This window comes from Mytilus californianus, unplaced genomic scaffold, assembly GCF_021869535.1.
Source record: "Mytilus californianus isolate M0D057914Y unplaced genomic scaffold, xbMytCali1.0.p SCAF_13, whole genome shotgun sequence".
NCBI lineage: Eukaryota > Metazoa > Mollusca > Bivalvia > Mytilida > Mytilidae > Mytilus > Mytilus californianus.
The window spans coordinates 36025250-36050666 of NW_026262615.1; the positions used below are offsets into that span (position 1 = coordinate 36025250).

Consider the following 25417-nt stretch of genomic DNA (forward strand, 5'->3'; position numbering starts at 1 on the left):
CATCGTTTTAGATAATTCTGAAAATACCACAAAAGTACAAAAATATTTGAACGTCACTGACACATAATTAACTTTTTATCAATGCTTTGATCTTTCAGTATTTTTTTATTCGTTTTGCTGTTAATCAAATCAAGTTACAATTTTACCAATTATCGATCAGTGAATTTTACTAATAGCTTAACATCTTCAACTGATACCCGGGCTCCATCAATCATGTGAATTGAATAATTAAGACGCTCTCTTTGGAACTCAATCTTCTTTGCTTTTAATATGTGTATGAAGTATTATAGTTAATTTGGATCCTAATATGCACTGTCCTTCATGTTTTTAAAGTACACACAAGGTAAGCTTGCATATATTTATAAGTCCGCTATAGGTTGATCATGGAACCAATATGTCTAGTTAATGACTTACGATTTATCTAATTTTCAATTAAAGGTACAAGATATTATAGTGTCTAATTAATAGTCTCGAAATATTTTAAAGTCGCAATAACAAATAATGATCGTTTAAAGTAATGATTTAAAATATATATACAGAGAAAATTCTAAACTGCATTCCTTATTCAAAATATAAGGAATGCAGTTTACAATTATTGAGCATGATTATATTCCTTCAAACTTTACCACTGCACCAGTCTGGGATCTTCAGACTTCCGTCCTCTATCAGACACGCGGCAGTGTTAATGCTTATTGTTATGCCCTCATCGTAGACATGTGGGCATTAAGTGTTACCCTTGACCGTCCTTTCCTCCGTTCGTCCGTCCCATTTTCGTTTCCGCACTCTAACTTTAGTTTTCCTCATCCAAATTTTATGAAACTCATACGCAATGCTAAGAACCAAAACGAGCAGACAGAGTTTGAATTTGGGCAGTGAGTCACTCACCGTTCTAGAGTTATGTCCTTATTTAACTTTTTAAAATTGCAAAGCTTGAGCGGGGCATTCGTGTCCTCAAACACATTCTTCTTTTATTTATATTTTTCCTCAGATTTTTACAAAGCGGAGATCATTTGCATTTTCATTATCTCCTCTGAAACCACCTTGCATTTCCTTAACTCCCATCGGTTGGAAAGCATTGCCATTAGTAGCAGATGATTGGGAAAACCGCAACAATCTATTCTAATTTAATGCTGATCAGGTGATTATAACATTTGATTGAGACAAACTAAAGTAAGAGAACGGAAACCAATTTCGGGACGTACGTACGGACGGACGGATGTTCAGACAGACAAGGATATCACTAAATGCCCCCGCTGCAGCATAACGATATCTTCATTTTAGAGGTCCAATTGCAATGATCTGCTTCCTAATGACAAATCCAACTGCTATGATTTTGTATCTCCACACTTCATATTATTTCATTATAGGATTAATCCAGTTGGACCGGAAGTTCAGACACACTATCTATTTCATTATAGCCAATTCAATCAGTTGGACCGGAAGTTCAGACACACTTCCTATGTCATTATAGAAATTGGTGCATTTTTCCTATTTTCCCTCTTCAACCGTTTTAATGTTTTTATGTATTTCTTATTTTTTTATTTTTTCTCTTGCCCATGTAAACAGAGACGATGAGATGTATCATGAGTTTGTTAGTCCTTGTATCCTATGCATCCTATTCTGTAGTTGTGTAAAGTTTGAAATAATCCTTACCAAAATTCTCACGGGAGTAGAAACACTCAGTCTGATGAATTTCAACATCTATGTTGAACTGTAAATATTTTAAAGTTACATGTACAGTATTGTGTGATGTTATTTGGGTTTGGGTTTAAATAAGGATTTCCTCGATCTCCTATATTGGAGGTGGAGATTAATTACAGATACAGATATAGTCAATCCTTCCAATTGGACCTGAAGTTCAGACACACTTCCTATTTCATTATAGCCAATTCATCCAGTTGGACCGGAAGTTCAGACACACTTCCTATTTCATTATAGCCAATTCATCCAGTTGGACCGGGCGTTCAGACACACTTCCTATTTCATTATTGCCAATTCATGCAGTTTGACCGGAAGTTCAGACACACTTCCTATTACATTATAGTCAATTCATCCAGTTAGACCGGAAGTTCAAACACACTTCCTATTTCAGTGTAGCCAATTCACCCAGTTGGACCGGAAGTTCAGAGAAAAATATTGTTATTGTTACTAGATATCTTTAGTTTTTCAGAAACATGTCTCTGGTTTTTGAGTATGTTTTTGTGCACATGATTGTCTTTTCGTACATAAAATGTCACCACTCGCCCCACAATTCATAGAATATTACAATTGGTTTGGTGTTAAACATTATTACATTATTACTCGCTCCTGAAAACATAAGTTATGTAGAATAAAATCTTACACCAAATTTAAAATATCGCTTACTAAAATGTTCATTAAGGAAAAGAAAAGAAACATAATTTGCTCGATCGCTCTAAGTTTTGTTCATAAAATGTCACCACTCGCTCACAATTCACAGAATATTACAATTGGTTTGGTGTTAAATATTATTACATTATTACTCGCTCCTGAAAACATAAGTTATGTAGAATAAATCTTACACCAAATTTAAGATATCGCTTACTGAAATGTTCATTAAGGAAAAGAAAAGAAACAAAATTTGCCCGATCGCTCTAAATTTTGTACAAACAAGCCAGTACAATATTCAATTTGAAATGACCTTAATAACATTTTTTGCACTGTACGTGAATTGCATAGTCAGTAAAAATAAACGACAATTTGACTCCGGTACCTGCAGACAGACATATTTATTATAAATATTATAAAATCTAATCTTGTATTGACATTAAAAGTTATTTAGTCGGGATTAGGATGTATATTTAATTTATGAAGTAACATGAATGTAAAATACTACTTCGGGCTAATATGCATACAAGTATGAACTAAAACGTTAACGTGGTAAGTACATACGAATTAGATAATTCAAAATAAGTATAATTTATTAGGATCACCATTCGTACGGTCATATTAACGAATACGAAGACCCTCTGGATCATTTGATAATTTGACGAGCAACTATATCAAAGTGTCTAAAGCTAAAGAAAACCGTGTATATCAGGTAATACATATATGTTGTACGATAGGTCAAGTCGGATAAAGTAAAACTTTTCATTTATATTTTTTTTGGGGGGGAGGGGTTATTTGAATTTTTTTAGGAACGAAATCGAACTCGACTCATGGAATGATGAATGTCGTCCGGGTGTCCTGACTTAAATATTCAGGTTTCAGGACACATCTACTGAATTTCAATAGGTGAAAGGTCAAGGTCACAACAGTCATTGCTTGACTGTGATTTGTACAATAGTTTAGTTTCCGGATGTTAACTTTAGAACCACATGACTTACTTTAACCAAACTTGGTTTAATAATGCCCGCATGAGATGGTTTTCAGATCAATTAGTCGAAGGTCAAAGTTATATAAGAAGATTTTACACTGAAATGGGGACATAACGTTTGTTACCGGATGATATCTTCTGAATTTCGAACATTAAATGAAAAAAAAATGATAATGGCCCTTGGAGAGAAAAATATCTCTTTTGATTTTTGGCGTCAGTAGGTCAATAAATTCATCATTCATTAGACTTTAAATTTTATACGCAAGACTTGCGTTTCGTCTACAAAACTCATCAGTGACGATCGAATCAAAACAGTTAAAAGGAAAAATAAAGTACGAAGTTGACGAGCATTGAGGAATCAAATTTCTGAAAGGTTTTGCCAAATACAGCTGAGGTAAATGAATCTATTCTTGGAGTTGAAAATAATTAGTTTTTTTTCTAATTACACCGTCTCAGTTTGCGGAAAAAAATCTATTTCTAGACAATATATTTAAAGACATATATCAGATAGTTACAATGTATCAACCATGCTTGATTGTGTGGCTTCAGTTGACTTGAGGTCACCTGCTCAAAAGTTACAGCTACATTCCATAGATTGCAGTTTTTGGGCATTTTTTTTGTTTTGTTTTTACATCATTTAACATAGATTGTCAACAGACTTTACGTAACGAAAATTAAAAAAAAGTATTGATTGATTGTTGGTTGCTTACCGTCCAGTGGACTATATTCCATGCATATTCAGGATCAGAACAAGTTAATAATAAATACAATAGGTAGGTTGTTTAAAAGAGACCATCCGAAGTCCAAAATCTGTCTTATCTACTACAAAGCGACAAAAACCACAAATCGGCTAATATAATATTGTGCTTCTGTTATTCTGTCATTTGTTTTACTTCCTAATTTATTTTTGATTTTTTAAAACTTTTTTAAAGTAACAATTTTATTATCCGAACTGTGAATCTTTAACAGTTTTTAATGAAGCATATACAAGTGTATCTAATGGATAGTAATATACTTAATATAGTTGTATGAAATGTCATTAAGATATACTATCGAGTCACTCATCCAGTATAGAAGCATTATTTTTTTTTAATGAATGAACAGATTACAGCCAATGAGATAGCTGACTGAATCATAATAAAGTTAATTCATTATCATGTGGGGAAGTTCACTCCAAGGATAATATTTATTCCTCTATAGATTTGTTACACAAGTTGATAAATGAATATGAAGGAAGCTTTAAACTCTATCCCAAGACGAAGTGAAAAAGATACAGGATGGGCATGGATTATATCACTTGGTAAGGACAAGATTTTTTATATGTATTTTTTTCCACTCTTTCTTTTTTTTCTGGAAAGGGTTTTTTTTGTCTTTCTACTCATTGCATTTGTTTATTTTTTGTTGATTTTTATTTCTCAATATGTGTAATACTATATAATAGATGGATGGGGGTTACCAGGTAATCGACTATAAGACGACAACCTAGCAACACAAACACAATTTAAATAAAAAACATGCGCTGTCGGCATGTTTCTGCTGTTTATTATATGATTATTTTATTGATTTGCCTTTGTTTTTACGTGTTTATAATATATACACATACTTAAAGGCCGGAACAGATAATAACGGAATAACATATAATTATTATTTTCATAACTATATACTTTTCAAAATCAAATGAATCAAATATGTCATTAGTTCTACATTGTACTAGGAGATGTTTTCTATACGTCAATGAGACAGCAAATCCGAGGTCAACATACGATCTTCAACCATAGACAGGTATCCTAACAATATGCTGAGCTCTCAATGCGAGTCTAAACGTTGTGATTGAAATTAACAACGATTATCAATGATCTACCATCATTACTTTCGTTGTAATTTTACATATGATGAACACTTCACAATAAAACAAAATACAACCATTGCAATGCTCATGACTTTGGACAGGCACGTGAAGTTTTTGCTCTCATCTTTTAACGTCGGTCAGCAGAATATTTCAATGTACATATAAGAACGTACAACTAAAATCAAGAACAGGAAAGGCGCTTTATTTCAAAAACAACAGTAAAATAGATAAAATACCTTTAAAAAACAAAGTACAGACATTAACTTTACCGTATTAAAAATATATATATTTGGTCGCAGTATCTGAAAACAAACTCAAAGTTCATGTTCTTAACCTACCGTCTGTGATTACTTTGACATCTAACGGCTGTTTTGCCAGACAAGCTGGGCCGTGGGACGTCAGAGCTCGTCCCATAACAAAAAGTGGACATTTGCCCGTCCAAAATCGCTTCGTTGCTTCTGGAGCCGACTGGCGGCCTTTGGTCCATATACGTGGGGCCTCAATTTGTTCATTTTTTATTTATCTCTTTATTTATGTAAGTTTCACCTACCTGTTCCCTTTTATTTTCTCATATTTGGACAGTTTTCACAGTGACCCATCGATTCCTGCATTTTAACTCTTATTTTCAAATGGACGTCAAGTTACCAGAGACTTCGCGGCTTTGAGACTGAAGTATGCAAAATTTATGCTTATTTCGGCAATAAACTTTTAGTAACAACCATGATAACAATCAGAATACGCTCGGCCATTCAGCTTATTTGCATCGTAAATGAACGATGTGTTAGATAATGAATTCATATTGACCCAGGGTCATTTGCATAAATTAGCTCCATTAATGCATTGCGGCTTACGTTTTCTCGTTGGTCACGTGACAATCTTTCAAAATGAAAGTTAAAATACAGGAATTGATGGGTCACTGTGAAAACTGTCCAAATATGAGACAATAAAAGGTGGCAAGTAGGTGAATTTTACACAAATAAAGAGATAAATGAAAAACAAATTGAGGCCCGATTTATATGGATCCAAGGCCGCCAGTCGGCTCCAGAAGCAACAAAGCGGAGCATCCATTTTGGACGGGCAAATATCCACTTTTTGATATGGGACGAGCTCTGACGTCCCACGTCCCAACCTTGTCTGGCAAAACAGTCGTTGGACGTCAGAGTAATCTCGGACTACCTATCGATATGCCACCTTGACGTCCAATACATTAATATCCCTTACGAGATGAAATCGTCGTTGTCATCATCAGAACCTGTTTCTAAATAATTTAAAACAGTTTAATTTAGTTGTACGATCTTATTTTAGGAGCGACATTACACGTTTTTATTCTTCTTGGTACAGCAAAATCACTTGGGTTATTTTTTGTTGAATTTCTATGGTTCTACGACACCAACTCGTCAATTTTGTCTGGAATGCTGGCTGCACAAACGCTCACAGTAAGCTTGTCATGTAAGTATGCAGACTACAATTATTTTCTATTGTTTACAATGCAAAGTATAATCAATTTCCATACCTAAATAGGCATGATAGGGGCTCCGTGAATCAGATATTAATCTGAATGCCTCTTTTCATACAACCGCATTAGAGCCTGTGATTTCGTTCTCACCTCGAATACGGGAGGTATTGGGTTTGATTCAAGGCCGGGTCAAGCCAATTACTTGAATATTGGAATTTGCTGCTTCTCGGCTAAACATGCAGCATTTAGAAGTAAGAGCAAAGACTGGTCGTCTCGGAGTCAACATAATGTATCTGGATAGGGTAATATGTCTTCCTGCGGACTGTTACGTTGTGACTTATCACGTTGAACAAATCCGTCTCAGCGTGTCGGTTGAGTACAAGAGTCGGATGTTTATCCATATCACATTAAACAGGTTCTCGTCCTGAATATGCATTTAATTTACCACTGGACGTGAAACAGCTATCAATCAACCCTTTTTTCATGCAACAGTATAATCGTGATATGAATTTGCTGTCCTCATTCTTAGCTGTAATACAAATAGAAAGAAATGTCATAAATAAACTGCAAACAAGGACATATTTAAAAAAAGAAGAAGACCGGAACAGATAATAACGGAATAACGGATAATAATCAAACTAAAAGAAGACAGCAATCAAACGACAAATATTCCCAATAAACATAGAGAGAACATACAGTCTCAAACAATAGGTATGCGTCTTTATAAAGCGTCAAGTTTTAATTGTCTATAAAAATTGTGAATAAATTAAAAGCAATTAAAGATCTACTTTCAAAACCAACCTTCTCAAATAAAATAGCAACATTAAGGTATGACATAAGAAAAGCACCGTCGGTGTCCTTGGCTTTGGGGACAGGCACATGAATATGTTTTAAACATGTTTTGGGAATTTTTTACCTTTCCCTTTTTAATCACGATCAGAACACTAACTGAAAAAGTAAAAAAAAAAAAAAAAAATTGAATCAGTACAAGAAAAACACTCAATTCTTATTTAAATAATATTTCTGAAAAATAACGGTCTCAAAGAGATTAAGAAAGACGCATAAAATGATTTTGTGTCATGGATTGATACCCCACATCCTTTGTTTTTCTATTACAAAACAATCAATAAAATATACCACAACAAAGCATGACGAAAGTTTGCATACAAGCTATTTCCCACCTAGTCAATTCAAATATGTAATAACAAATATACCTTCATGTTATACTTTTAGAGACAAATGGGGTCGAATTTACTGAAAATTTTAGTTTCATGGACATTTCTATCCTTTGGAAAGACGCATGCACCTAACTTTTGTTTTATTTTAAAAGATAAACGCTAGCGGATTTTTGTAAACACATTTGAAATATCTTCTTTACATAAGTTTGCTTTGAATTTTTGTAATAATTCTTTGGAAATAATTCATTTTTATAACATTTTCCTGGTTTTAGTAAAAAAACGAAATTTGTTGCTGTATTTTTATCTAACTTATAGAATTGCATCGGTGAGTTGTTTTTGAAAATTGGCACAAATAATCTTCATAATTTATCAAGCCAAATACCATTTTTAAAAAAAGAGGGGTTCATGAACTCGTTTTTAAGTTAAATCAGTCTGAATGATAAAAATCAGTCGAAAAATAGATCTATTCCCGATGTGTCACAATTTGACTTCGCGAAAAATAACTTTTTACGTTAGCGACGTCATTACCTCCCCTGTAACTGTATGTCAGTCACTGAACTTCTTAGAAAATTTCATATAGCAACGCCTTGCACAGTACAGGAAGACATGAGTTATTGTAATGCTCATATGAATGTACATCGATTTCTTCTGTAATGAGAAATTTATTAAACAGCCTATACATTTTGTGTATATGTCAGGAACCACCAATAATAGCAGTACAACGAAATGACGAACTTCAGAGGCGGATTTGGGGGAGGGGGCGGGGTGCCTGCCCCCCTCCCCATCCCCTTTGTGGGAAAAGAAAAATTTGATTGATTATTAAGGGAATCACTGAAGCATGACTAAGCGGGCCCCCTCTTATGGTAGTCAGTGGATCCCCCTTCTGAATATTTCTGGATCCGCCACTGAACTGTAATAGGATTTCAGACTTCGAACACACACAAGAACATGCACATGGCATTAGAACGTCAGTTCAACTCTTAGAAAACTTTCTGTCGTAGGTCCTATATAACCATATGATTAAACCAATTTGTTATTGTTATATCAAATTACAACTATATCTTTTGTTTGTTTATTTCAGCATTATTTGTGTTAAACATTGGTTCTAAGCTTCTAGGAAATAGGAAGTTGATAATAATTGGAGGTTTTATATCTTTCTCGGGCTATCTGCTGAGTGCTTTCTCTCCAAACATTGCGGTGTTGGTGTTGTCACAAAGCGTACTATATGGTAAATTTGCTAAATGTTTAATAATAATATTAATTTTGTATGTCTTTAAATCTTTAAAATATTACTTTGATTAACTAAACGGGTGCTTGCTGGTTAGCAAAACAAAAGAAATGCTAAACAAATGAAATGAAATTAGTAAAATAATAAAAGATAGGGGAAAGATACGAAAGAAACATGTTAACTCGTTAGTTAAAAACTTAAAACGATAAAAATACAAGCAATAGAATATAAAACACACCATATAAAATCACAGACTGAGCGACTCAAACTCAACCAAAAATTAGAAGTGGTCTCAGTTGCTTCAGAAGGGTAAGCAGATCCTGCTCTACATGTGGCACCCGTCATGAAGTTGAATAAAAGATGCATGTCCATGCACTTCTTTCTTAAAGATATAAGTTGGGTTTTTGTTTTAAATAGACTGGTAACAGGAGTTTTCTTGATTGTTCATATCTTTCACATAGACACATTGTCACTGTCAAAATCTGTTCCAAAATAACAAGGATTTTGGTAGATTTTGCAAGGATTTAGGTTAAGAACTCTTTAAATGAAATGATAAAAATAAAACGCAGATGGTTACAGTTCAAAAATCAGAATAAAGAGGATATCAAAATGATAAAACCCAATTAGTTAAGATGACCAGTGAACATGCTTATATATCAGTCAAGTAACAAATAATCAATTGTATTTGTACTCGCTACGAAACCGGAGAAAAGTTCGACAAGCCTTGCTTTTCGTCCTGTTTCTAAAGTTTGTATACATTTTATGTTTTTCGACAGTGTATATACATGTATTAGATACACGATGAATTTTTAGCGTACGATTTAAACAAATTGACGTTCTTAAATTTTTTATCGATTTGATTGCACGGAGCAGCGATACATTCAGAAATACCCTTTATCATGTTTATTTAAGAATTGAATGCTTCTTTTTGAAAATTTATTACGGTGTAAAAGCGTTGTCCAAAGTACATTTTGTATGAAGCGCGCAAGCGCTTCATTCTATAAATGTGCGCACGGTCAACGCTGTTAAAACCCTATAAAATTACTAAATGAAGCATTCAATACTTATAATTACATTTCTTTTGAAAACACGATTTCCATCAAGTTTTTCTTTTATTTACCTGTGCACTTTATTGTGGAAGCGCGTGTGATCATGAATGTTACAATGAAGGTTGATTTCAGGATGACGCGAGATTGCTGTTAGCCAATCAAAATAACGTATTATAATGAAACATACATGTAATGTAATTATAAGTTGATAACAGACAAAAAGAAATAAAAAAAAAAAAATAAGGGAAAAAAATACGTACTAACACAGCAATATCGAATAAAAAGCTTAATAAAATAATTTAACGTGTACTCGAAGAAACCAACATTAGTATTTGCTAACGAATGACGGTGATGAGTTAAAAAAAAACACGCACACGCCGAAAGATAATTATATGGCTTGATACAATCGTCGTGGAGAACCTTATAAAAAATATTGAAAAAATTAATAATTCAAAAATACTATAACACTAAAGAGAGAAAACGATCTGATTTCCATTTTATTTTTTTTATACCTGTCCAGTGAATGAATATTTCAGGTGTTGGATGCGCATGCACAACAGGACCAGTGTTTGTTGTACTGAACTACTACTTCGAGAAACATCTAGGATTTGCTAATAGTTTTGCCTACGTGGGAGGGAGTGTTGGGAGTCTTGCATGGCCTGTGATTATAAGGAAACTTTTAGATAATTATGGTTTACAAGGAGCTTTGTTAGTTGTATCTGGTCTTATTTTAAACAATATAATCGTTGGAGCTTTGATGCGTCCTTTTTTATCGGAACCTGTCGTTGAAAAACAGGATGTCGATTCTGAAAGTGAGGCTGACATAATAATAACCAAAAGGAATTGGTTAAAAGACGAAATTTCCATTTCACTCGATAATGTCCCAGGATACTTTTCCAGACAAAAATATCAGGTTGAGGACCAAGAACCCTTTATGGACCTAATTGATAAAAGAGTGGACATTAAGAGAAGCCTTTCGTACAACTTCTTTTTGGATAAAAAAGAAAATGAAAAGACTAAAATTAAAATACCTGAGAAATCAGACTATTTGGTCGAGCGTTTTACGGGTAGCAACATTAATATTGATGGTAGTTTGGGAACACCTGAGACATTTTGGACTACACACATATGTAGCTTGAGATCTTTGCCACAACATACACCAGAGGAAAGTTCTACTGAAAGTAATAAAAACAAGTCTGAATTTTGTTTCAATCAATATATCATAGATATGACCGTTCTTCGGAATCGTAAATTACAGCTTTTTCTGTTTGTGTCATTTTTTTCATTTTGCGGAAGTGGCATGATTATAACATTCATTCCACCTTTTGCCAGAGATAATGGTATATCTAATGACAGAATAACAATTTTAATTACAATAATTGGTGGGTGTGACCTTTTTGCACGATTTACATTAGCTTGGATAACCGATTCACAAAAAATTAGACGTCACCATATAATGGGATTTTGTTTAGGAATTACTGGTGTTGCTTCCATGTTAAATCCGTTGTATACAAATTTTACAGCTTTCATAGGATATTCTGTTATTTATGGACTGTTTGGAAGCATTTATTTTTCTATGTCAATTCTAGTACTCAGGGACTGTGTAGGTGCTGAGAATATTTCAGCAGCTATATCTTTAATGATTACAATTCAGGGTTTGTCATCGATAATAATTGCACCTTCAGTTGGTAAGTACATATAGTCTAGAATTGTATGAGGAAAGTAGAAATCTGAGTATAATTGATTAATGGCGTTTAACACCACTTTCAGTACTATTGGCTATATCGTACCGGTCAAATTTTATTGGTAGAGGAAGCCGAAATGGCCAGAGATAACTATCGACCAACGGCAGGGACACTGACATTCCTAGTCAATTTAGATTGACGTCGAAAGCACATGCTCGATTGCAGTATGAAGAAAAATCTGTAGGATAAAAAAATACAACAAAAAACGCCAAAATAAGCGAAAAGAAAAAACGAAAAAAGTTTCAGAAAAAGAAAACATAAAAAAATAAAATATAAAAAAGGAAAATACAACCAATCTGAGAAAAACTCGCACATGCAACTGTTAAAATTGAAGATTTTGTATATCATGTATTATTCGTGGATTCCAATATCTGGTGTGTCCAATTGCTCAGAAGATGCTGTGATTCATTTGTGGATCCTTAAATTTGCCAATTTTGCCAAAAAAGGAAAGGCAGATTCTGATATTTATACATGGATCACAACACCTTATATTTCCAAGAGATAATAAAATACTGTCGTTATCTTAATTGGGTGCCATGGGTTGTAAATATCAATAAATTGCATATTTAGCCTCAAAATAAAAATGTAACTTCAAAGCGAAGGAAAAATTGTGGTGGTTCAGTGAAAAAAGAAATCCGGAATAATATATATACATAGAATATAATGATCTGCGTAAAAGAAAGCAACAGAAATGTATATTGCATTGCAATAACAGTATATTAACCGTTTTAGTGTACTACATGCAAACAAACATTATCGTGTCGCCTATTGACATGACATGTCATTCGCAGTCTTTCTTTTTAATTCCCATGAATTTTCTCTGACAACAGCCAAAATAAGTTCATATGCCCTAAAATGTCAAGGTATCACTTGATATTGATTCGCATGCACCTGTTGTTTGTCTTGTACCGAGATTATATATACTAGCCAATTGAACTACTTTTCATTATGGTGTTTATTGTATGTTTTTAGGGTAGAAATGTAGTCACCTGAATTTGTTCCGTCCTTTGAACAATCCCATGAATTTGCTAGGGCCCGTCCTATGATATTTATTGTATGTTTTAGGGGGTAAAAAAATATAGTCACATGAACTTGCCCCGTCATATGATTTTTATTGTACGTTTTATATGAGTAGAAATGTAGACACACGAACTTGCTGTCCAGCTCTTATATCGAATCTACGATGGCGCCCGCTTGTCTAGTAAGGATATATAAATATGTGCCCACGTCCATATGGAATGGGCTTATCAATCCGATACCACTTGTTGGAAGCATTGCAACAACTTTTTGTAAGGCTAAATATCTGTCATTTTTGAAAGTACCCTATTTCCAGTGGTCGCCAAACTTTTTTTATCCTTCACACATACAAAACCTACTCATTGGAAGTTAGGCAAACATACAACAATCGTTTGTTTTTTTACCTTTAAAGCTGTTCCATTGTTAACGTTTTTTAACATAAAAAGGGAGATTAGTATAATTTCATATTAGGCAACTGCCCACCAAATGACATGGATGTAAGCTATAGGTCACCACACGGCCTTAAACAATGAGCAAACCCAATATCATGAGGTCGGCTTTAGAATGCCACAATATCACAAAATGTGAAACTGTTCAAACGAGAAAATAACGGCAGCTGATTTATAACAAAACAACAAATGAAAATCAAATATAATGGACAGCACCCACGAACAACCACTGAATTGCAGGCTCCTGACATAATTGGGAAATACATTTTAAAAATGTGGCGGGATTGAACATATTTGTGGGCGTGTAATCCTCCACTAATCAGTGGTGTAACCGTACAACATAAAAAAAATGAAGATCGATTCTAGAGTTTGGTGTTGTTGTAAATTTTAGATTAAGGTACCATCTCCCTCGAGCAAGATTGACATTAGATGAAAATGGCTATTCTTGTTAAACCTCTTTAGGCCATATATTATCTCCGTGTGTATTCAAGTACTAATTATGGATTCTTGGCTTTCACATTTTTGGGTTTGGGCGTGTTCGATGAAAGTATATCCAGAAAAGCTCTTTGGACGCACTAATTAAATAACTTGTTATATTTGCATTGTCTAGATTTTTGGACGAATTGAAGTAGGTATATTTCAGGTTAGAGTGACGGTTGGCGCCTGTTAAAACGTTTAAACCCGCTGCATTTGTTTGCACCTGTCCTAAATCAGAAACTTAGTGATAAAGTAAAATACTGATGTTATTTTGACCACAAATTATGCCTTGTAGTGCGAATAAAAAATCATACATGATTACTTTGATATAAACATATCTGCAAAACATCGTTCTATAATTGAGGATTACTTTAAAGTCTATGCATACATTGCTTAACTTATAAACTGTTAAAACGTTTAAACCCGCTGCATTTGTATGTACCTGTCCTAATTCAGGAGCCTGTTTACCAGTGGTTGTCGTTTGTTGATTTGGTTTTTAAGTGTTTCTCGTTTCCCGTTTCTTATATAGATTAGACGGTTGGTTTCCTGTTTGAATTGTTTTACACTAGTCATTTTGGGGTCCTTTATAGCTTGCTATTCGGTGTGAGCCAAGGCTCCGTGTTGAAGGCCGTACTTTGACCTATAATTGTTGACTTTTTACACATTGTGACTTGGATGGAGAGTTGCCTCGTTGGCACTCATACCACGTCTTCTTATATCTATATATTGTAGAAACATATGTCTTTCATCGAAGACAATTGAGTAGTTCGGGTGCTGTCCGATAACGTATTATCATAATAGTTTACTATTATAAAAATCAAGCCGGTAAACCATTGATTTCTTTTTTTCAGGTTTTATCCGTGATACAACCGGATCATATGCAGGGTCGTTTTTTCTAATGGGTTCCGGTCTGATTCTTGGATCTGTTGGTATATTCTGTCAGCCATTAGTCAATTAAAGACACAAAATTACTGGATCAAACATGTAATAATGTTGTAATAATTTTACTTATGTCTGGGACGGTATAGATATAAATATCAGTGGTGTAGCTTTTGTTTTATATATATCTAGACCTATCATTGAATTTTTACTTACAGAAGTAACACGACGGTGCCATATGTGGAGCAGGATCTGCTTATCATTCCTGAGTAACCGATATCACCTACGGGATTTATAGGGTTCATGTTGCTTTGTCTTTAATTTTTTATGTAGTGTTTTGTGAAGACGACTTTTGTTCGTGTTTTGCCATGGCGTTATCAGATTCTGGGGTTGAATATCCTTTTTAGTATCTCTTTATGACTTTTGACTTATAAAGTTGATTTATGACTTTTGAACACCGGTATACTACTGTTGCCTTTATTTATGTATATATACTGTAACAGTTAGTACTGTTAAAACGAACTCACGTTTATTGACCAGTTGTGGTATGATGTTTATATAAACGAACGATATGAATGTAGAATGAGTTATACATTGCGGACTGAGCAAAAGTACTTGCCGTCCATGTGAATTAATGCAAGCTCGTACAATTCATCTACTGTTTCGTGACAGTTTACCTTAGTACAACTGACTGATCATATGAATACAATTGTTTCAAAAATATTTTTGTCACGCGACGTAACCCCGCTAACCGGTGCACATTACTTCTTTCAAGATCGGCAAACTATTACATAATGAAAAAATAATTTGTAAAGCATTACGCAGATAATTGTCTTAGGAATATTTATATCATGCACTGAATGTGTATTACATAACCGAGCTAACATGTGCATGTACATGTACCAACTATTTCACGATCCATAACACATTAAACAACGAAGAAAAAAGATATAGCATAACATCATGCAGACAATTCGGATCAAAGTAGATATGGAGTATTTGTCAACGAAACAGCAACCACACAACACATCAAATGCGGTCATAAAAATTTAGAGTAAGATTTTCGTTTTCATCTTCCAAATTTAAACATTCAAAATACTGGATTTAGTGTAACGTGCACAAATTTTGTACTCCGAACACTAAATAAAGTTTTATGACCGAAAGCCCAGAAAGCAGTAAAAAACATCATGATTTAATTACTCGGTGAACCCATCAAATTTTAAATAATTATAGATTGTGCCTGTCCCAAGTCAGGAGCCTGTAATTTAGTGGTTATCGTTTATTGTTGTTTCTTATATTTGATTTTCGTTTATTGTTATATAACGTTTGTTCTTGTGCTGTGTCGTTACACCACTTTCCCAGGTTTATTGCAGGTTTGGCGCCTTCAAACATGTATAACCCTGCCAATTTCTTTATGTGCCTGTCCCAATTTAGGAGCTTGTAGTTCAGTGGTTATCGTTGGTTCATGTCTGTCATATTTGTTTTTCGTAAATTGTTTTGTTGAAAAAGAGGCCGTTAGTTTTCTCAACTGAATTGTTTCATATTTTTTTTATTTCGGTGCCTTTTAAAGCCAACTATACGGTATGGATTTTTTCTCGTTTTTGACGATCTACGGTTGCCGATAAATGCTTACATCCACTTCATTTGAACTTTGGTGGATAGTTGTCTCATTAGCAATCACATCAAATCTCCTTATTTTTAGAAGGAAGTATTCCAGAGTGTACCTATAAAGGAAACGGATTTGTACGTGGATATAGTATGAGATTTTCTGCTAATATCAGACGAAAATCGCAAAATCATTATATAGTTGTTAAACGATTGAAAAAATGAACGAACCAAGGAAAAAAAATAATCTAGTGTCGAGTAAGTGATATCTGTAATTATTTAAAATGCAATTTTCTATTCGTGAGAAATATTTGAAGTCTCTTCTTAATTTTGTTGTGCCGACCTTCCAGGGGATTGATGATGCGGGTCCTTCTGCTAAGTAGTGATTCCATACAAAAGCGGTATCCTTCAACCCAAGACTCTGTTATATAATAAGTAAATGATGTTGTAGCGGGTACGTTGTCAGCTTCACCAATGACTTCTACAGTTGTAAGCCAAACATCCTCAACAACGAGAGATAATACTGCGGCTTGTCCTATAAGTGGAGTAATGTCTTCATTTTCTTTATATAGTATGACTGTAGTCCACATTTCTGTGCCTTTTGCCAAATACACTGGGTAAAGGGGAAGAAGCAGCCTTTCACGGTTACCCCAGGGAACACTGTCCCTGTTGTGTTGTTGGTTTTTGCCTCGTAATCGATAACTACTGTTTCTTGTTGAAGTTGTAACTGATGAAATTCAACAATGTAACGTATGTTGCTGAAGAAGCGCGAATAGATGAGCTCGTCTATTTATTCCTGGCAGTAGAACATACACTAGTGGGAATATAGAACTTATTATAAATTGAAAGCAGAAAGTGCTAGCTTGGATGCAGATTACTGTTCAAATTATGGCATTTGTAAAGATTGGCTTTTGAACAGTTGCATTTATATTTTAGTTTTTAGAATTAATTGATTTTTTATATTAAATTTTGTAACAAAAAGTATTAATTAAGATTAAAAAAATAAATAAGGTGAAGAATAAAAAGAAATTTTAAATGTTTCATTGTTTTACTTTATACATTTTTTTTACTAAAATGTACCAACAATTTAAAAATTTTGTCAATAATTTGTCAAAATGATAAACATTTTGGAATATTTTTTTAAAAATATATGCAAAATTCAATACATTTTCCTGGTAAATTTTTAAATATTTGTGCACATTTTCTTTGATTTGATAGTAGAATTATGTTTCTTTTATAAAATCAACAGGTAAAATAATGGTAAAAAATATGACTATAATTCAGAAATGAACTATAATTGTTAAATCAACAAAACACCCTATGTTTTTATAAACCTGCAATTAAATGTGGGCAAACCAGGATGTCACCAAATATTTTACTATTGGTTAGCCATTTCTATCCATTTTATGTCAAATTATTCTTAAGCATGATCGTCGTGAAGATGAATGATATTAAATCGCATTTATTATGTAATAACGGTGCATGTATCAACGCAAAAGACAATTTATAAACACGGTGTACTTTTCAGTATTGTATAATCATCATATATCTATTAGTGTACGTACATGTCACGTCAATACCTATACAATATAATAACATTGTAGGAGCATAACCTATTCATTTGCACGAGCTTTAGAAATCAGAAGAAAAGCAAGACTTTCCTGTTTGGTAGTGAATACAGTGGCTGATTTACCGGGGGGCACAGGGGCATGTGCCCCCTCCCCCTCAAGGTCGGGTTCATAAAAAAATTCTAACATAATTATATTGCTACTGAATCGGCTTATCTGGATCAAAAATAAAGTCACAGCTTGATTTGACTTCCTAAACCGGCTGTTAATTAACCCCAGCTTCAACATGCGTGATTTATGACATGAACATGCTGATTGGAATACGAATATTTTTATTGGTTTCTAATACAATATTACAGGATTAAGATTAACAAGTGAAATCTTTTAGTAAGAAATTTCCACAAAAAAATCGGTCTTTAAGGTAGTACCAAACACCTTGACACTAATTTTCATAAAACTTTGACAGAATATTTACTTTGACCCTTTGACAAAAATATACAAATTTCAAAAAACTTGAACCACACACTTTATTGGAAAAATTTCATTGGATATATAGCAGTTTGACAAACACTAATTTTGATCATTGAGAAGCTTAATATTTCCTTAACAATAGAACGTGATTAAAACGTTGAGCTGGTTTTTACAGAGTTATCTCCCTGTAGTATTATGTACCACCTTAAAGAATATAGGTGCGAATAGATGTTAAGTGTCAAGAATTTTAATATCGATATGAGATACGTCTTTATTAACAAACACTCACATTGTATACAGTTTCTGGGGAATATACATTTCGGACGTTATTATAAAAACGACATTTTTAATAACAGACCGGAACATTTTTTAGAAAACTGAATGTTGAGTTTTTTTTCTCCTTATTTTTAATGGAAACTAACAATGGTTTCAACTCCCTCAGGCAAATGTGACCTTAGATGAATTTGGCAATTTTTTAAGGTATTTTTGTCATATAGCTCTTCAACTGTTTCGGTACTTATACATCCTCGGATTTCAAATGTTTGGCTTTGAGCGTTCCTGATGAAGGTAAATCCAGAAAAGCGCTTCGGACGCATGAAATGATTAAACGTGTTGTTTTCAATTTTTTAGTTTAAAAAAAACCTTCCCCTCCACAAATCATGAATGGTCATGCAATGCCTTATATATTATCTTTAATAAAAAATGCTATTGTATTTTTAGAAGACCTTCTTTTTAACATAATACAGTAATATATGTATATTTTTTCTTGTTTCGATTACCATGTTTGAGGGTATGAATGAGTTACCGTGAATGAGGGTATATGAATGGAGTTTACATATTAAAGAATAATGGTCAAAAAGTAAAGATTAGAAAAAAATGCACCCCCAAAATATAAAAAAAAACCAGATTAAAGGTGTGATGAAATATACAGAATAGAGAAAAATTGGCAGAAAATCAAAGAGTAAAAAGAAATGGTCCAACAAAATGAAAAGATATAGAAATGAAAACAACCCCCCACCCCCACCATCCCAACACAAGCTACCCCCACCATCACCGCCACACACATTCCCATATATACATACAAAAACAACTGTTTAATTTTAGTTTCATGGTGCCCCCCCCATACGGCCCGCAAACCATCATCTCAGTAGTCAGTACTTCCGGTCTCTTACAATATAGTTTTTTATATTGTCCGTGTTTTTTCGAGAGCAACATTTAAAACGTCCAGGTTTTTTCAACAAATGGTCCGGGTTTTTTTTTAAGAAAGTGTGAATAAGAAAGAAGACATTCTTTGGCTTAAAAACTGACTTTTTCTAGTTTGAAACTGTAATTTAGCAAAGGACAATATTATATATTCTTAATAAGTCACAAAAACAGATCACTCTGTTGATCAAACTTAACCATTTTCAATTTAATGATAACTTTCTGTTCTGAAAACATTTTACCATAACCCTGCAGTATTACGATATTATAAGAAATCAATTGTTCCTTTTTAAAAACGGTCTTAAGAACAGAGTACAGGGACTCATATTCTTTTTAATGTCATTGCATGCTACAATGTTGTAATGTTACACTACTGTTTAAGGTTAGGGTGAAGATTGGTGCCTGTTAGAACGTTTAAACCCGCTGCATTTGTTTGCACCTGTCCTAAGTTAAGAACTTGTTGTCCAGTGGTTGTCGTTTGTTGATGTGGTTCATAAGTGTTTCTCGTTTCTCAATTTTTTATATAGATTAGACCGTTGGTTTTCCTGTTTGAATTGTTTTACATTAGTCATTTTGGGGCCCTTTATAGCTTGCAGTACATAAATTTCGGATTAAAAGGCCATGAATCCGGATTCAAAACACTTGAGGTAGGTAGTTTGACATTCGATTTCAACAGCATTAGACTTGAGCCTACTAGAATGAAAATACGAGATGACGCACATGCGTATTATAATCCAGAGTATCATTGCGTATGCTTTCCATTTACTATTTCTTGCGCTGCGCAAGAAAACCACGAGCATGCAAAGATATTAATTTCACTCGCGGACTGTGAATTTTCGCATTTCTTATCTAAATTCAAGACACGGCAGTTAAAGCTTGACATGTGACGTTGAATCATGGTCATCATAAGTTAAGATATTCTAACATCTAGCTGTTTCTCTTTTCTTTTTCTTTTTGTTTGAGTCACTGTCCTATTATAAACTTTGAAATTTTTGAAATACTAAGGATTTTCTCCCCAAGGAATAAAAAGATTACCTTCTAAAGATGTATTTGGTAGAACCTTTGTTTCGAAATTTTGGGTATTCAATGCTCTGCAACTTTGTACTTTATTTGGCCTTTTTAACATGTTTTATTCAAGCGTCACTGATGAAATTTTTTGTAGACGAAATCCGCGTTAGGCGTACAGCATTTAAATCCTGGTATCTATACATCTACATTGGGTACATATCTTTCTTTATATTAATTAGTTCTTTTTGAGTAACTTCAAGAAATCCTTAAAATTTGAGATGTTTTTATAGACCGAAATAATTGTCAGTTTATAAGAGGTCCCAATGTAGCTGGTGTGTTACTCTTAAAAACAAAATACGAAACATTGTTATAAGTTATTGCCACAGAGTTACACTTCACATGGAAATTGGACTTTAATTTCTCTATACAACATCTACCGTGAGTACAGACGACAGCTTCAATAATGAGTATAAGAAATGATTGAAGCCATCAAGGAAACAAAATATGAAGATATGACAGACAAAGTAAATTCATCCAGATTATTTTAGCAAATTGAGTGCTTAATTTTATATTTCGATTGGTCTGTCCAATTTGCTTTATACATTCGGATTGCAGAAACTAAGACTTGCAATAGGATTGGGACTTTGTATGTAAATTAAATACGAAGAAAAACTGATGTACACTCCCAAATAATGAATAAAATAGTCAAGCCTTTAAAGGTAAATTCATATAGTGGCTGCATACATTTTTTCTATTTCCAACTAAAGTACAACATCGCTTTTAATTGACTGAATTGTGTTAGAACCTACACACAATTACATATTTTAAATAAAGGTGTTTAAACATCATCAGTATCTTATTCTATTCAGTCAATTATTTCAAATCATAAGCCAAACAAATTCAACATCATATTTTTGGTTACCAGTCGACTGTCTTGGGTTCACGAGTTGTTTTTCTTTTTTTTTGAAGAAAGCAACTTGTTTTTGCTTATGTACTTTGTCTATAGACTGTCTATATGCCATTATGTTTTTCTTTGTTGAAAAAGCGATTTGTTTTTATAGTGATTAAGATTATAATACAATGACAATTTTACCTATTATGTCTGTTTGTTTTGCTCACATATTGTTGCCAATACAATGGAATTCTACGCGACTGTCATACAAAAGAGAGGTTTAGCTAACTGTAAACCCCGGTTTAATACATCATTTTCTATATAAGGAAATGCCTGTACCAAGTCAGGAATATAATAGTTGTATTCCATCGATAAAGGCAACAGAGAAACATACGAATAATAGCTAACAAAAGGTACCAGGTTTAAAATTTAATACGCAGGACGCGCGTTTCGTCCACACAAGACTAACCAGTGACGCTCAGATCAAAAAAGTGCGAAAGCCAAAACAAGTACAAAGTTGAAGAGCATTGAGGACCAAAAGTTCCAAAAAGTTGTGCCAAATACGGCTAAGGTTATATGTCTGGGATAAGAAAATCCTTAGTATTTAGAATAATTCATACTTTTGCAAACAGTAAATTTATAAAAATAACTATATAATAGATATACATGATAACACCGAAGTGGTGACTTACTACAGAATAAAAACGGATACATAAAACAACATAAACCAGCACATAAAAAATTCACAGCCGAGTTAGCCAAAGAGATCAACGCTAAAAAAAGGTGACGTCACATTTGAATTTCTGAAATTTCCCCAAAATAGGATAGAATTCAAGATTTGGTTTATAATACTCATATAACATTTATCAATAACAATGAAAATTACAATACTAATTAATATAAAATGTGTTAGTAATAAGATAACTAATAGTTGTATCTAGCTATGTCGGTGTTTCTTCTAAATCAAACTGTAAACCAAATATATCGTATAAATTTAGTTGACTCAAACTAAAATCTAATTAACGAACTGGGTGATTAATAATCTTTACCATAACACACGAATACAACAGAAAAAAATAAGATTTACAACTACAAACGATAAGACATTTGACAAAATCCGATGAGAATAACAAATATAACATCAAAACTAAATACATGAATTTTTGATAGAAAGGTACCGTGACACGTCTTATAGTAATGCGAGTTCACACTCAGCAAAACAGTCACAATCGGGAATAAGTCACGTTCGGTCATTAAAAGATCAGACGACGTAATGTCAAACCACAATCTAACACGTGGTAAAAATGTCCTTAGTTAGTTTGGACAAAGACACATCGCATGGATCGACCAATTCGTGATGGTGTCCGTAAAATTTACAGTGTCATTTTCAATCTGTCCTCCTCATAACTTTGTTGGAGTAGTTTCTGCGTTAGGAGCACACTCCTGTATATGAAGTCCGTAAAGTGTGAATATGCACGAGCATAACGTTTCAACTGAGATATGTAAACACCATACAAAGGGGCAGAGGGTATGTTACTGCTGAGAAATGGGAAATTGATAATTGGGAAGTTGAAATCGTCCCGTTTATCATAGATGTTCGTGTGAAGTCGTCCATCTGTGTCAATATTGAGGAAAAGATCAAGGAATGAAGCAGTCCTTCTAGTATCAGTAGTATCCTTAATTTCAAGTTCGCTGGGATATATGAGATGTAAGTATTGGCTTAAATATGGGTTATTCAATGATAGGACATCATCAATATATCGGAAAGTAAAATTAAAGAATTTCGCAAGGTGCTTTTTCTTTTTGTCTTTTAGAAGGTTCTGAATGAATTCTGCTTCATACGAGTACAAAAACAAATCGGCCAGTAGGGGTGCACAATTAGTACCCATTGGAATACCGACTGTCTGTTGAAATATAAATCTTCCAAACTCAACAAATATATTGTCGATCAAAAAGTCCAATATTTTGATAATATCATCTTCAGTATATTTTCTGGTAGATTCAGTGTGGTTCTTCACAAAATATGAATTATTGTAACCCAAAACCATAAATTTGTATCTACGATTCCCATTCTTATAGAAAAAGCTCTGTTTAATGAGATGGTGAAGTCGATCTTTCAGATGAGCATGGGGAATATTGTTGCCAATATAATGGAATTATACGCGACTGTCATACAAGTGAGAGGTTTAGCTAACTGTAAAACCCGGTTTAATACATCATTTTTTATATAAGGAAATGCCTGTACCAAGTCAGGAATATAATAGTTGTATTCCATAGGACTTTCCGTTTTGAATTTTCCTTGGAGTTCGGTATTTTTGCAATTATACTTTTTGCCACCTACCCAAGATTCAATTGCAAATATGTGGCACTTATTTTGTAAAGATTTGAAGTAAACTGTGATTACATGAGAATACATGTATTATGATGTATACCGGAACAACAAGTTAAATCTTACCCTGAGTTAACAACTTGATACTCCAGGAAGTCAATATATCAGTTAAACTCTGGACACAAAACAGAAATGTTTCCTGAAGGTATCAAAAACAAACAGATAAGTGTAAAGTTTGCTGCCATTTCATTGGATAAACCAGTTTGATCCACCATATTTCTGTGTATAGTGTTTATACAATGTACCATGGAAGGAACATAACTGTCACGACGGACATTTTTTGTCGTCGAAGATGATTTATTTCGGAGCACACGAGAACACCAAGGTTTTGGTGGAGTTCGTAAAGCTCATGATCAGTCTTTACTTTTTTTTCTATGAATTATTTTTTAGACTAGTATTTGACGTTGTGCCTTTTTTTCTTTTGTTGCTATGGTATTGTCGGTTTTTCTTTGACGTATGATTTATTTGCTCCTGTACGTGGTAAGTCAAATTTTGATAATCTTTCCAGGTCGACCCACTCTGTACAAAATTCTTATTTTAATTTCAATTTGTTTTGGGCCTGAATATTTGAGAAATATTTGCCACTGAACATTAAGCAAACAAAATTCAACCAATCAACTTGATCAAACAAAACAAAGGAATCCATGCTATAAAATTAACCTAAAAATACAATTATTATGGTGTGTTTTAGCTTATTTTATGTTTGATCTCAATCCTCCCCGTTTTACCAGTTGAATAACAACAAGAAATATAGAAACTACACAAAAGAACCAACAATAGCATACCTCCTCCTTTCGACTATTTGTCAAAAAAATGAATAAGTGTTTGACTGCATGCCACTACAAACCAAAAACAAAAATATTATCGAAAGAGATCTTTAAATACTTTCATTTCATTTATAATATATTTGAGGATATTTGTTGAAGTTGAAATATATCATTTGAAATCTGTAATGTTTTAATTGCACCAACTTTCCGCGATAAGACTCCATGAATGAAACAGTTACAGAATAAAATGGTCATACTTAGACTTTGTTGGATAGTTGTCTAATTGGCAATCATGTCACGTCTCCTTATTTTTGTCCCCCGCGAAACGCGTTGCGGGGGAAATGGAAATACCGGGCGTCCGTCCGCCTATGCGTCCGTCCGTCCGGTATTGTTAGCGCTCCCAGGTGTACAGTTCTTGTCAGATTTTTATGAAACTTATATCATAGGTTTTTATCAGCAATGTCTTGGACGAGTTCGAAAATCAGTGCCGATCAATTATTTTTGAAAGATTTATGCCCCTTGGAAATATTCATTTTATGGAAAATTGCATTGTGATCACTCTCATGTGTACAATTCTTGCCAGATTTTTATGAAACTTATATTTTAGGTTTATATCATCAATTTCTCAGACAAATTTGAAAATTGGTGCCGATCAATTATTTTTAAAAGAGTTATGTCCCTTGGGAATATAGATTATATGAAAATTGCGTTGTTAGCACACTCATGTGTACAATTCTTGCCAGAATATTATGAAACTTATATTATAGGTTTATATCATCAATGTCTTTGATACTTTCTAAAATAAGTTCTGGTCAAATATTTTTAACGAGTTATGTCCCTTTGAAAAGTTAAT

At 33.5% G+C, this 25417-nt stretch overlaps 1 protein-coding gene across 5 annotated transcripts in view; it reads left to right on the forward strand.

Moving 5' to 3' along the window:
- Window positions 1–14830, forward strand: part of LOC127723545 (monocarboxylate transporter 5-like) — a 63725-nt gene extending 48895 nt beyond the window's left edge. The window contains exons 3-7 of one of the 5 annotated variants that reach the window (XM_052230203.1): window positions 4535–4634; window positions 6489–6632; window positions 8899–9045; window positions 10631–11782; window positions 14634–14830. In XM_052230203.1, coding sequence (XP_052086163.1) covers window positions 4556–4634; window positions 6489–6632; window positions 8899–9045; window positions 10631–11782; window positions 14634–14740 — 1629 coding nt within the window. In that variant the 5' untranslated portion in view covers window positions 4535–4555 and the 3' untranslated portion in view covers window positions 14741–14830. The remainder of the gene's footprint in view (window positions 1–4534; window positions 4635–6488; window positions 6633–8898; window positions 9046–10630; window positions 11783–14633) is intronic. The other 4 variants (XM_052230202.1, XM_052230201.1, XM_052230200.1 and 1 more) reach the window with 4 other exon arrangements.
- The last annotated feature ends 10587 nt before the right edge of the window (window positions 14831–25417 follow it).